The 13,816-nt window shown below is 44.9% G+C and overlaps 1 protein-coding gene across 1 annotated transcript in view; it reads right to left on the reverse strand.

Annotated features, from left to right (window-relative positions):
- The window catches only part of LOC126527647 (uncharacterized), a 259,964-nt gene that overhangs the window by 24,713 nt on the left and 221,435 nt on the right, over window positions 1-13,816 (reverse strand). The window contains exons 7-12 of the mRNA XM_055068917.1: window positions 12,545-12,679; window positions 11,116-11,321; window positions 9,059-9,196; window positions 8,233-8,327; window positions 6,694-6,910; window positions 3,225-3,411 (exon numbers count right to left, since the gene is read on the reverse strand). Coding sequence (XP_054924892.1) covers window positions 3,225-3,411; window positions 6,694-6,910; window positions 8,233-8,327; window positions 9,059-9,196; window positions 11,116-11,321; window positions 12,545-12,679 — 978 coding nt within the window. The remainder of the gene's footprint in view (window positions 1-3,224; window positions 3,412-6,693; window positions 6,911-8,232; window positions 8,328-9,058; window positions 9,197-11,115; window positions 11,322-12,544; window positions 12,680-13,816) is intronic.

Below are 13,816 nucleotides of genomic sequence, written 5' to 3' on the forward strand. Positions count from 1 at the left end.
CTGCTTTGAAGTCTGAATTAAAAAAAGGTGAGAGATAACTTTTTCTCGAATACTCTGACGAACTTCATGCACAATCAGCCGCACAAATTCTGGCGCTATCTGTCAAAATCTGAAAACCCAATAGTGCAAATTGAAATCGCAGGATCTCTTACCAATGATGCACACACTGCTAACGCTTTTAATGCCCATTTCCAATCCGTGTTCACACGCTCTCCCCGTCCAAGTGATGTCTCGTTTGCATCTGATTCAGCGATGCCTGACGTTGTTCTAACTGAGCCAGGCATACTGAACTTACTCTTGAACATTGACACAAAAAAAAAAACACTCGGCCCGGATAATATTTGCAATACGTTTCTAAAACGATTTGCTGCCCAGCTAGCTCCGTTCTTACACAGGATTTTTATGGCGTCGCTTCAAGCAGCTGCATTAGCTTCAGACTGGCTTGTCGCAAAAGTAATACCGATTCACAAAGGTGGCAATAGGTTGCACATAGACACACACCGACCAATTTTTTAACACGCTGTTGTTGCAAATTAATGGAGCACATTATCAACAAATCCATTATTAGCTACTTAGAAAACAATAACCTGATATACCCTAAACAGCATGGCTTCAGGAAGGGCCTTTCTACAGTGACACAGCTATTGGAAATTTCGCATGACTTTGCAGAGATAAATAATTCTGGACTACAAGTAGACGCCATATTCGTCGATTTCTCCAAAGGCTTCGATCGCGTGCCTCACTGTGAACTGATCGAAAAACTTAAACTTATTGGCATTGCATCTAACACTGTTGCGTAGATAGCATCTTACCTCACACTCAGACCACAATATGTATCGGTAAACAATAATGAGTCAGAGAGCCTTGAAGTCTTTTCTGGTGTGCCACAGGGGTCCGTGCTGGGGCCATTGCTCTTTCTTGTGCATGTCAACGACATCGCATCATGTGTTGAGCCTAACGTAACCGTACGCCTTTTTGCAGATGATTGTGTTGTCTACACAACTGTTCGGTCTGTGGATGATATAACTAAACTAAACACCTCACTAAACAGCATTGCCAATTGGTGTGATAGGGGGGAATGAAGTTCAGCATCAGTAAAACAGCATGCATCACTTTTACACATAAAAAGGTACCTGACATGTTCACTTACAACATAAGAGGCACAGCTATAATAAGATCAGATACTGTAACATATTTGGGTGTGACATTCTCGAGCTCGCTCAAATGGGACACTCACATTGATAGCACATGTGCAAAGGCATTTAGGCAGCTCAATTTCTTACGTCGAAAATTGGCAACAGCACCATCCCACGTCAAATTAATTGCGTACAAAACCCTCGTCCAGCCAATACTTGAGTATGCCAGTATTGTGTGGTCCCCGCAGCAGTATTGCCTCATTGATAAACTTGATAGAATACATACAGCGCATGGCACTCCATTTCATTTATTCCAGATACGCGCCGTACGACAGCGTGACTGCTTTACGTGAACAATCAAATATCCCGACTCTAATATCAGGAAGGCGTATCGCTGCCATGAAGTTCCTTTTCCTTCTTTATCACGGGCACATAAATATAGATAAAACAAAGTACATAAGGTTACCCTTCCAACATTCGGAAAGAACAAATCACCGTAAGTGCGTCAGACAGTTTTCTGCGCGTTGCAACACATTTAAATATTCATTTTTTCCATCTGCAATTGAAGCCTGGAACCGTCTGCCGGAACCAATTGCACATGTTGACTCCATCGAAGAATTTGCAACCAGAATACGTGCACTTTTTTGTGATTAGGTCTGCTTCCGATGATTTACTGCTTCGCTACAACGTTGCGTTGCGCAACTGTGTTTTGGCCGTTTCCCACCGCATCTGAATTGTTCGTAGCTCTTATCCCTTCCCTGTATTATATGACTTGTACTGTGTGCTTTGGTCTGTCGTTTTGTTTTCATGTTATATCTTTGAATTGTAATAATTAGCGTATTTCGTTGCTTTCTTCTGTTTTGACCAACACTGTTTTGTTCTTTTGATTGTGACCCACTCCTGTATAAGCCTGTAAAAAGGCTTACAGTATTGCTAAATAAATATAAATATTTGTAGGGCTATAGAAAGAGGTTACAAAGCTAACGTTAAGATGACCACTGTATACGGGCGCGTTGTCTTCTTCGACGATATGTGACGATTTTTCTAGCGCTGTACGTACGTACTCGCAGGGAAAACCATCACCATCCCCATCATCGCAGCGTATATGATTCGCAGCGAACACCATCAGGCACACAATATTTTTTTTTTTTTTACCTTGACATAGACAACGGCCTTCTCGTTCACTAAAAGCATTATACGCTTCGGCCTCTACATATACGCACTTGGAAGCCATGACACTTTCATAATCTTTGCGGGGCTTGAGGCTATAGACTGCGGAATTCGGTATCCACCAAACGGTGCCGATAGCACAGTGGTTTACCCGCCCAGTTCTATAGGCTGAACGTTTCCCCGGGAATCTGAGATTGATTTTGGGCAGGTGGCAAAGTTTCATTTTCTTAGCGCCGGGGTCAGGGTGAAACTGGGGGTGCGGACTTAGCTTCACGATGACTATACGGCCGCCGTCGCCATACCGGCAAAGACAGTCAAACACACACAAGGAGTCCACATGTGAGCTCTTCAATTCTGTAGGAGAAAAAAAATTGCTACTCAAAAAAACTAATCACTGGCAATAAAAGAACGTCTGTATTGGGCCAGCACCAGCAGGTGGAGCCAAAGCACAGACGGCAACAATAAAACTGGAAACTATCTCGAACTCTCTCGAAGACCGTTCAACAAACATAGCAATTGAAAGGAAAATGATAATTCCCCGTACTGTGGTTGTTTCGTTCATGGTGACTGAAAGAGGGTTATACGTATAGCGTCTCAGTACACCTGCATAATAAACTGAACTTCCTTCTGAGCTGTCATTTCTTTTCTTTATTTTTTCAGACAGGCCTAACTTTTATTTCCTGCTCCGGCAGCCATGAAAGAAATCATTTGAATATCATGAAGGTTTTTGAGCTGATCGTAACTTTTCCTTAATTGTGTCCTTTTTCTTCATTTTTTTTTATTCAGGCGGCTATAGTTTCCCTCTGTGCTTAGAGCTTTCACGTTGTCACACATGTGATATGGAGCATACTTCCCCTACGCCATCTGACGCCTACGAAAAATCACATCCCGAAAGTAGTGAACATCTAACGCCTTTACCTGCGCTGACCAAGGACACCGGGCCGTGGCGATTAGGCCGGAAGAACTTGTCGTTGCGGTAAGAGATGAACGCGATGCGAGGCCCCTTCTCCACCTCGTGTATAGGACGGTAGGGCTCACCGGCCGCCAGGAGAGAGCTGTTGATGGCCATCGACAGTGCCTCGAAAGGTATGGCGATCACGATGTTCTGCAAAGCACCGCGTAACCAAATAATGCAGAAACTGATAGGATGCAATAGAACACCGTTACAATACACCATTCGGCACACATCGAAATGCTCACGGAAGTGACAACTTACCTAAGTGAACACTACCTTTAAAACCTTTGTACTGTTGTGCGAGTAACTTTCTTCGACTCAATAAAGTCGCCTGAGACAAGGCTCCCACAGAGGCGCTTGTCCTCGTCAGTACGTGACAAGCCCAAGTGTCGCAAGATTGACACCAACGACATTCGTAGTCATCCAATGTTTAAACGCCTCGAGCCTCCATCTTACTGCGAACGTACATTTCTCTTGGTTTCGCATAGTTAGAAGAAATAGTTTTGCGCGTTTAGTAAACTGGGTATCATTTGATCAATAAACAGCAATAACCTAAAGTCTCAGAAAAGCAAACAGTTCGCCTATTTTCATAAACGCAAGCCCTGTGCAGATTTGTGCGACTGCGCAGGTTACCAACTATATTTCCAGTGAAATGGGGCTTCGAGACAGACAGGTCGCGGTGCCCGACCGTGGCACGTGAATTCTCGCTGCAACTGCGCATTTGGGCATAGAATACGGAAGTAAATTACGAGGGAGCGTGACATTGCGTAGCGGGCCTTCGCAAGCGAACACTCAGAGATTGCGTGCCCTTTGCTTTTAATGTAATTAGCATTCTATGAGAATTTCACTCCCTTTCCTGTTTACTCGTGTCCATCTAATTTCACGCCAACTAGCGTTACGGGGCATGTGCCACTACGTATGTTCGGCTCCTTAATGAACCTCTTTTGTGCGAAATTAGGTAACTGGGTATGTTGCGGTGAATATTTGCCACTATTTCATGCAAGCAGAAGTCATTCAACGTTTCTTTGGTGACGGGTGTAATTGAACCTGCGTCGCACGAAATCCTCAAGCACGAAACCCAAATTCTACAGGGAACTGTACCACGAATGCTTTAATTCCTTTCATGACATTTATTACAGATATAAACATAAGTTCATTAAGTATGCACATAGCAGCCGAAATAACCATATCCGCGTCTACAAGCACAAAACAAGCGCTTCACAAGAAAAATAAGGTAAACAGCTCTCTAAAAGGGTGCCGAACAGGAACACTTCTACAACAGCGAAAAAACATCCGGTGGTAAGTCTCTTTGATCATAAAAGTCTGTCAGCTGCAAAACTATATTTGACTAAAATGGGAGTGTGAAGCTACAATTCGTCCTGCATTCCGACCTTACGTGCGAGTTATCCGTAAACTGTGCAACCCAATCTGTACCAGCATGTCAAAAGGCAGAATGTTATCGCTTTTAGATGGCTTAAGATATCGCATGACAAGAGAATTTACATTGAGGTCGTTTTCAGAGTCCGTGGCGAACATCACAAAACATGGTGCCGCCCTTTCAGCCAATAAGGCAGGCTTTTATAGTTTCCGGCTCATTACAGAGACGAGAACTATTTGAAGATCAAAGATACCTTTCCTACTTAACCAGAACGCAGCGGGTGTGCGCGTGTGCGCGTGTGCGTGTGTGCGTGTGTGCGTGTGTGCGCGTGCGTGTGTGCGCGTGCGTGCGTGCGCGTGCGTGCGTGCGTGCGCGTGCGTGCGCGTGCGTGCGCGTGCGTGCGTGCGCGCGTGCGTGCGTGCGTGCGCGCGTGCGTGCGTGCGTGCGTGCGTGCGTGTGCGTGTGCGTGTGCGTGTGCGTGTGCGTGTGCGTGTGCGTGTGCGTGTGCGTGTGCGTGTGTGTGTGTGTGTGTGTGTGTGTGTGTGTGTGTGTGTGTGTGTGTGTGTGTGTGTGTGTGTGTGTGGGAGAGAGAGAGTGAGAGAGAACTTTACTGAATATAAAAAAATACGGCACGACCGGGTGTGTGCCGCTCTTCAAAGATCCTCGAGCCTCTTCCACGCAAGTTCGACTCACTTCGAGTGTGCAACTGAGCACTCATGCTGGTTAAGGAAAAAGAAGCAAATATTGTAGAAATGTGATGCGACTTGCGAATGAATGACCTGCTCCAAAGGCTTACATGCGATACAAGTTATTGAAATGGATGGATAAGTCGATAGTTTCAGGTGGTCACAGTCCTTCAACACTGGTGCAGCCTTGGTTTTCATTCCGCAGGAAGAAAACTGCCTGTAATTTAACGCGACAAAATAATTTGCTTGAAGCTTCTCATAATGAGCTTTCTGCCCTTTATTATCTCACCGAGAATACTCTGTGGTCCAGGAACACGCGAATTATTAAGCCACTATTGTGTTTGGGCCTGCCGTGTGTGTATTTTTTTTTTCTTTTGCTCCCTTTCACCTATCGCATCCCTTTGCCCCTCCCCAAGTACAGAGTAGCTAACCGGAGATAATCTCTGGTTAACCTCCTTGTCTTTCCTTTGCATCTCTCTCTCTCTCTCTCTCAGCCATGGTAATACTAATGAGAAGCATTGGGGAATAGTTTCTGTTGGGGAAAGCAAAAACTTCGAGATTTAGTGAGTGAAAACAGAAGAAAAGCGTGAATTCACAACCTCGGAGCGAAGGTCAGGAGGAACAGAAGCGTCCGAGCAATATGTGAATGCAGTACACGAAGCATAACATTGCGGCGTCAGAGTCAGACACCAAGATTTACAGGGGTCGACACAAAAAATGCAGAGCGAATTCTTCTGATGAAAGTTCGTTCGCTGTGAGGTCCTTAACGCGTCGTATTCATAAGTATGAAACACTTATCCCACTTGTAAATAAAATTGGAAGTAAACGGTGAGCAGAGACCCGCGCCGAGTAACGGCAACCTCGTAGATGACGTGGGCCCTCGTCGGGGCGCGCGAGCTCCCAACTGCACGCACAAATAAAGTTGGCTCCAATCCAATCCAATTTGTAGCTTCCTGAGATAATAGCTAAGCGACGGCTTACCAGCGTCATCGCGAATCTAGATGAGGGACACGCGCTTACAATTCCCCTTACTCCTCACGTAGATAACCGGTGGTTCGGGCAATATTTCTTTCATATGTCATTGAACTACCGTGAATAGTTCTTTGAATTTATTTCAGCCGATATTCGGAGTCTACGTACAAGAGCGTAAGTTCATATTCTCCGCCATAGCGGGTCACAATGATAGCCTTCCTTCAAACTCTTGTTTGCGTAATCTCTGAAAACTCGGCAAAGTCTGCTAAGCTAATAATGCGAGAAAACGTATATTAATAGTTTTCTCAGAACATGCTTTTCTTCTTTTATTCAGTGAGCCGAACATGACGCAGGCTCCGCAGCTTGTCCAAACAAAAGGAAACGACCACCGCTCACATCTCCGTTCTCCTGCTCGTAGCCATCTCCCGAGAAGTCCTCGTGCAGATAGTGGTCTCCGTTGGAGCGAAGGGAGAAGCTGAGAAAATCTTGACCCTGAGACAGCAGCTTAGGCGACCAGGCAACCGCCTTCACCACCAGGTTCTCGTTCTCGATGATCAGCGCTCCAGGTCCCAGCACCACCTCCGAGGTAAATCGCTCCACCACGGAGACCAGCCTGCACGGAGAGCATACCGTGATACGCGCATTATGGCTACAATAGGTGGGGCTATGTATATATATAAGGGTGTCCCAGCTAAAACTACCGAAGCTGTTCAACTAGAAAGATTTAAAAATAAAACAGACGGGGCAAGAAAGAATCTTAGGTCCTACGGTGTTCGTTCATCAGGCCTCTTCTCATACGTCCGAACACTACGAGTTGTATGCCCGAACTAAGGCGCAATCGAATTGAGGGGATGAGTGCGAAGGGGGCGCCACTTAGAACGACCGAAAGTTGGACTGGTTGGTATGGATTCGCTCTAGAAAAAAAAGAACGAAAAGAGTAGGTGTGCAGACACGGACAGAGGAAACTGGACAACGCCAGCGTTTGTGTCGACCGCTTCCTTCTTCTGGTGCCCGTGTTTCCATACCCAATTTTTTCGAACATCGGGATGTGATCGGCGCTCGCTTGCAGTTTGATTCATTCTGGCTACTCGTTTGTATTAACAATCGTAGTCCGTAGTTCCTGCATTCACTTCATTTTCTTTCCTTTCTTTTCTTTTTACAATTTTGTTGTGCTGTACATTCTTCCCTAAGTGATGTTCACTATCCCTCTATAACTGAAATACATTGCTTTATTTGACCCCTCCTCCCCCCCTGTAACACCTTTTGGGACCGTTAGTAGAGCAAAATTTAAAACAGAAATAAGTAATGGCGATCCTTGCATTCACTTGCTCTGCCAGCTACGGGCCTCTTGGGCTCTGGACGATGACAGCTACACTCCGGCAATGTAATGTTCAAATCGGTTCAGCGGGGGCCGGTCATGTAGGCAGTATAGCGCCACGCAGTTTCAACGTAGTGTCGGCGGCTACAAGGAAAGTAATCTTGAATAGGGGCCGATCCCGGAAACAGTGCATTCTAACATCGGTGTCTCAAAGCGCCAGCTATGACGAGGAAGCGCAACTCGAAAAATTGGCGCGTAACGCGCACGGCCGACGTTTAAAAAAAGAAAAAGAAAAATTTCGCAGACTCTTAAGACTGCTTACGTGTAGGAGTGCGAAAACGTTATACCGTTTGTAGACCTCGGAACGTCATCGGCGCGCTCGTTTTGTACATTCATTACGTGGCGCCACCTCCCGCCTTGCACTGTCTCGTGCGCCGCCCAACAAATAACGCACGCACTAGTCAGCGAGATGGCTGCGATTTCCACTGGGGAAATGTTGAAAAAAAAAACTGAACCCGCGAAACCCTCCTTAATACCACTCAATTAAAGTCAAGCCTTCGCGAAGTATCCTTCGCTGGCCATGTGAATTGGACAGTGGGGGCTGCCTATGTACTTACTTTTCGACAGCCATTCCCTTCGCGTCTCCTTCTGCGATCACGCTGTCATTGAGCGCGAGGAAGTTGCTGATCACGTGAATCATGGCTTGCGCAATCTGCATTGGAATGAATGCGCGAAGTTACTCATACGAGAACCGCTTTTCTCTACAAAGAAAACATAGTATGCTAGTTGTCGACTGCCTACCCTTTCCCCGCCTCTCAAACCTTACGATTATATCTCACTCTGATTTTAAGCAGTGTTATTAAAAAAAAACGTTTATGACATCTGGCAATTACTGTAACTAGTGTAAGGATAAAAACATTTGACACACGGCTGCCTTTGACCTCATGAAAGATAGAGTCGAAAGCCTTGTAAATTAAGGACTTATTATTTCACAGATGACCGATTGCTGAGACTAGGAACACTCCTTACGAAAATTATAATAGCAGATGCGTAAGTGTAACGTTATAGGCATGAACGCGTACGTGTAAGAGCAAACGGTCACCTGCTGATGAAGACAACTAGTGGCCGTCGCAACATGCTAGAGGTTCGAGAAGGTGTTAGGGATGATAAAGGTCACGTGTGAACAAAGTCGCGATCGTGGATCAGAACTACATGCGCTGTGGAATGTAGTGAGCAGGTTACGTAGAAGACCGTGCATCTGTCCACAGAACTTTACACGCACTCACACCCTGGACAACTCAATGCTGGGCCACGCCCTCTCGAATTGGAATTCTACCTTAGTAAAGATAGATGGCAGCAAGTCAGGCATGTATGTCGATTCCGAAAAAACTCCGGCATTTGGTGTCAGTGTTTCCAACATTCCAGGTTCAGCGTTTGGTTTACCTTGATATCCTTGATTGCGTATTCGACAACCGGCTCAATCTTATCAGCAAAGCTCTGCAGTTGCTCCGGGCTGATGTTGCTCGGATCGTGCGTCAGGAACTCCAATTCAGAGGTGATGTTCTCCGCCGTCTGAAAGCTCTGCGTCAAAGCAATACAATGATGGGACACTTCAGAGAGACCGTTGTCAAACTCGGCCCAAGATCTAAAGAGAGAATTCAGAATAACAAAGATGTGTCTTAGCCTTTACCTGCTAGCTATAACACTATGAAGTAACCATAAGTCATCATCGTAGCCGTCGTCATATCCTGGCTATAAAGTGGCGAGCCAAAGGCCGAGGAACAAAACTTGGCTCAGACTACCACTGGTTTGTAGCGTCACAGCCGTCGCTCAGTTATGGTCTCCTAAATAAACGCTTAGACGGCGGCAAGCCCGGTTGAGCTTCTGTCAAGCCACTACTGCTTGTACAAGATACTAAAGTAGGGTGTAATAAAGAAAGTTGAATAATGAACCACTCTGCGCTTTTCGTTTAGTTGTTTATTACGGAATTCTAGGTCGGTTTATTCACGTGATTTCATTTAGTACGAGAAATAGCGTTCCACTTTTGTTTCACCGATGTTCTGCTGCTCCCGTCGATGTTGATGTCGAACGCTTTTCAAGCCACGTAAATGCGCGAGACGCTAACCACACAAAATGAAAAAAGAAAGATAAATGAGTATCTATAAATGTCACTTTTCAAAAAGCAGGAAAATAAACACTTATTCTATGAGAAAGTGCAGCAGTATTTAAAAGAAGAGTAATTTTTTTATAAAAACATGTGACGAGACCTCAGCAGGCAGAGAGAACCCCTGTGTAAACTTCTTATTTCTTCCCTTCTTCCATAATTCTCCTCGCTATTTCATCCCCTGAGAACAAGAGCCCTGTGTTAATTCCCGAATTCTCAGAAACTGGACTTTGACGCCTTCAGTACGGGGCAGATTAATTTAGTATTTAATCTTAGAGATTTTGAGCAAGTAATCGAACTCTACAAAAAATTAAAGCTAGTGGTTTATTTGCTGCATAAAAAAATGACAGAAACTAGCAAAACATTCTCTAACATGAGCTGTGTTAAGTGCTAGTATTCCACTTAGCTCTTCCAGTTCACTGTGAGCTTTACTCTGAAATTTCAATTTACGCGAAGCATTTGTAGATATATTTGTGCCACTGACACTATGCTAAGTATAACAGCCCCATAAGAGCCAGGAAACCAACACGTTGTTGGGCCTCGGCTTTAAACGACGCTCGTACGCATCTCTTACTTTTTTCTGAGCAATCGATAATGGCGCAAAAGTCATAATCCCTTTTTTGCTGTCACTTGCAGGATACAGTACTTACCACAAAGATCAAGACATTGTCCGCGAAGTGGTCTCAACTGAAAACATAACCTACTATCAAGGCAACTGCGCTATAAAGAACATCAAGCCTTCTATTGCACACTTTTGTTTCTTAAAGATTTTGTCACCAATGAATATTTAGCTTTCATATCCGCAATATGCGCAATGTTATCGGGACTAAAGTTGTGCGCCCTACGAGAAAGCGTTATTCTAATGGTTAAGAAAGAAAAATGTCAGTATGTACTCAGACTATAAGCAATGTTCCAAGACAAAATTGCATCTCGACAGATCTTACTCACTCAAGAATTACACTAGAAAACTGAGTAGCGCCAAAATCAAAGGAACGGCAATAAGATGCAACACACAGTACTGTGTGTTCTTCTTCCTTAGGTCCGCCTTTGTCAATTTGGCGCATCTAGTGATCGTGCGGTCATGTGGAAATGCCACGTGACTGCACTGAGCCAATCACGCACGGGCAATGACGGGAGTGCGAAATAATGAGGAGGGCGGCTAGATTAAAAAATGGCACCACCGTATTCGAGACTTCTTTATTTAGAGACCTGAGTTGTCGAGGTCGAGAAAGTGCTGGATCGGTTGTTAGTACGCAGGCCAACTACACCAAACTACCGCCTTCGTTAAGAGTTGCCAGCTAAGCGCAAGAGATTGGTGTTGGCCCGTGTACCTCACCTTATACCGGCAGTGCTGCGCCGAAATTTTCATCCAGCCCGTCTGTCCACTGGGCAGCAGGCGGCACTTTCGTCTCGCATACTTGTACTCGCTGGCAGGGTTGTAGGCACCGTACGGACACTCGACCTTGGCCACGGAGCCGTGCGCAGTGGGCTGCCAGTGGAAGGTGCCTTTGTCCGTTTGCTGCACTTCTTCCGGGCATGTGTCTGTTGAGATAACGAGTGAACTGAGTCGTAGATTTGTCGAGATTATATTGCAAAGGCTCAAAGATCGTGTAAATGCGGCGTTTAACACCAATTCAAACGTGAAATTTCATAGCAGTTATCTGGCACTGCGGCAGAAGTACACTGTAAGAGTAAAAGGAGTAGCTGACAATTGATGTTTTAAGAGTAGCTAGCCAGACCGTATACTTGGTCATACTGCACAAAGAGCGCCCGTGGTACAGAGTGAACTCAACCGGAAGAGCTAAAGCACTTCACCGGAAGTACATAAACTCTAAAAATGGAGTTGAATAGGTTGCAGTTTTTTCTCGTACACAGTAAAATCTTTCGTGCTCTTAAGAGGGCTGATGGTTCCGTGTGCCATACCGCTTAAGGCCCTAAAAATGTGTCGTACGCAACAGCGAGATCCAACTATGCCATCGATGTGAGTAGCCGCAGTAAAAAAAATGCATTCATTCTCACCACGTAGTTCGCACCAAAATATCTAGCACGAGAGTTTGGCAGGCATAGCTATAAAATTTATTTCATGCCGCTTTTGTGACGTGTGTCACAACTATAATGTTTGCATGCTCAAAAATTCGCTAAAACTAAAATAAATATATGTCCTCACCAACGTTTATACATGTAGTTTACTCCTAAGACAATTCGTGTCAGCCATTAGACAAACGAAGCACAGTATTTCGCGCACTATCTCTTGACGTATACAATTGCTGAGTATTTTCGTCAAGCCGATACCATCTGCAGAAATCTTCTTGAAGCCGTGCGAAAGGAAGAGGACATGAACGAGACAAGAAATATGATCGTACGAGCGCTGGCTGCCAACGGCTTTCCTACTGACTGTTTTTCCCAGTTCTTAGTATGCGCTATGGGTGCAACCTTACAGAGATACAGTTGCTTAAGTGTTTGCTTCCTGCGCTGTCTTCCGGTGACCTTTGAGAAACAACAGAACTGCTTGTTTGCTTAGTTGGTGCTTGCTAAAAGTCGTGTTTCTTGCCGCAAGTCAAAACATACACAAAAGAAGGACACACAGAAGACAATACCTAAAAGACAGCCGCCCACGGTGTCTTGCATGTGTCTTCCGTTTGTGTGTTTTTTTACTTGCGGCAAGAAACGTGTCTTTTAAAAGACAAATTGCAAACCATGTGTCACTATCAACCATGCAGGAGGTGGCTAGGTTCAAGCAATCAAAAGGTAAACGAAAGGCCTACCTCTGAGCTCGCACAGTGGGCCACCGTAACCCGGAGGGCAGTGGCAGGTGAACCTGTTGATGCCGTCCTCGCACTCACCGCGGTTTTTGCAAGGGCTTGAGAGGCACTCGTTGATGTTCTGCTCGCAAAGGTTTCCTGCAGTGAAACGTGCAATGCGACAAAGTCACCTAATCAGAGGCTGCGGTCACATGTTTCATTACGTTTGCTGATCGCGTTTGCGTGCATGCGTACGTGCGCATGCTTGAGCCGGCTGCCTGTGTGTGTGTTGTCGCATCACGTATCGCGTGTTTCAATAAGACAAACTGTTGCATGATCAGATGGTCCTTCAGATTAGAAAATAGAAAAATAAACACGTCTGTTTTAGTCCCATTCGTTTAAGGTTTTCGTGAGCTTTAATACAGGAAGTTCATCGTAGTGTAAGGCATAGACTCCTGTGTCTTTCATAAATATCAAGCGCTGCCTTCATAATTGTGGAGGTTTTTAACTGCACAAACATTGAATGTTAGTTTCTCGTTTTGTAAGGTATCGACCAAGTGAGCATTTCAACGCTGCGCCAAGTGTGGTGCAGGAAGCACTAAAAACAAAACAAAAGATGACGATGTTGGAACAATTTTAATAAATTTTACTCCGTCACGATAAATTTCGCACACGAAAATGCGTCAATTGTTGAACGCAATATTCACTATTTTCCTGCCATTGTGGACTATACTTTATTCTTAGTATCTTCATCTGTTCAGTATGCAGCACAGGAATTGCCAGCATCAAAGGAAACTGTTCAGAAGGGCATAGCCACCCTCATAAGGAATGAAGAACCAGAATTCTACAAACTTGCAAATGATGCGGCTAATCCTTCAACAGGTGACGTATGTAAGTTCATTAATTTACGCGCTTGAGGGCTTTACCAACCTGTCTTTAAGGGCTGCACTCACAATGGAATATCACCGAAGACTACGTTGTCCCGACGGGAGCCTACTGGTGCTTCTAAAGTTCTTTGCAAATTTACTGCTTATTGAGGACTTACTTTTTCTCAGACGTAGGTTGCAGGCCTCAACGTTGCAAAGATTTCTAATCTGCAATAAGTTACCAGACGGCCTCAACTCGCCTGCTTGTACAGATCTTTTGAAAATCGTGCCTGCACAAACTGAAAACTTGACGGCTGAAAAGACAACGCGGTGAAGCATGTGCGAGCAAATGAAACTTCAGATGCTCTCTACAGCTTGAGCGCTACAAAAAAAAAAAAAAAAAAATTGGGAAAAAGTGGAACAAGAAGTG

This window comes from Dermacentor andersoni, chromosome 9 (genome assembly GCF_023375885.2).
Source record: "Dermacentor andersoni chromosome 9, qqDerAnde1_hic_scaffold, whole genome shotgun sequence".
In the NCBI taxonomy this organism is placed as follows: domain Eukaryota; kingdom Metazoa; phylum Arthropoda; class Arachnida; order Ixodida; family Ixodidae; genus Dermacentor; species Dermacentor andersoni.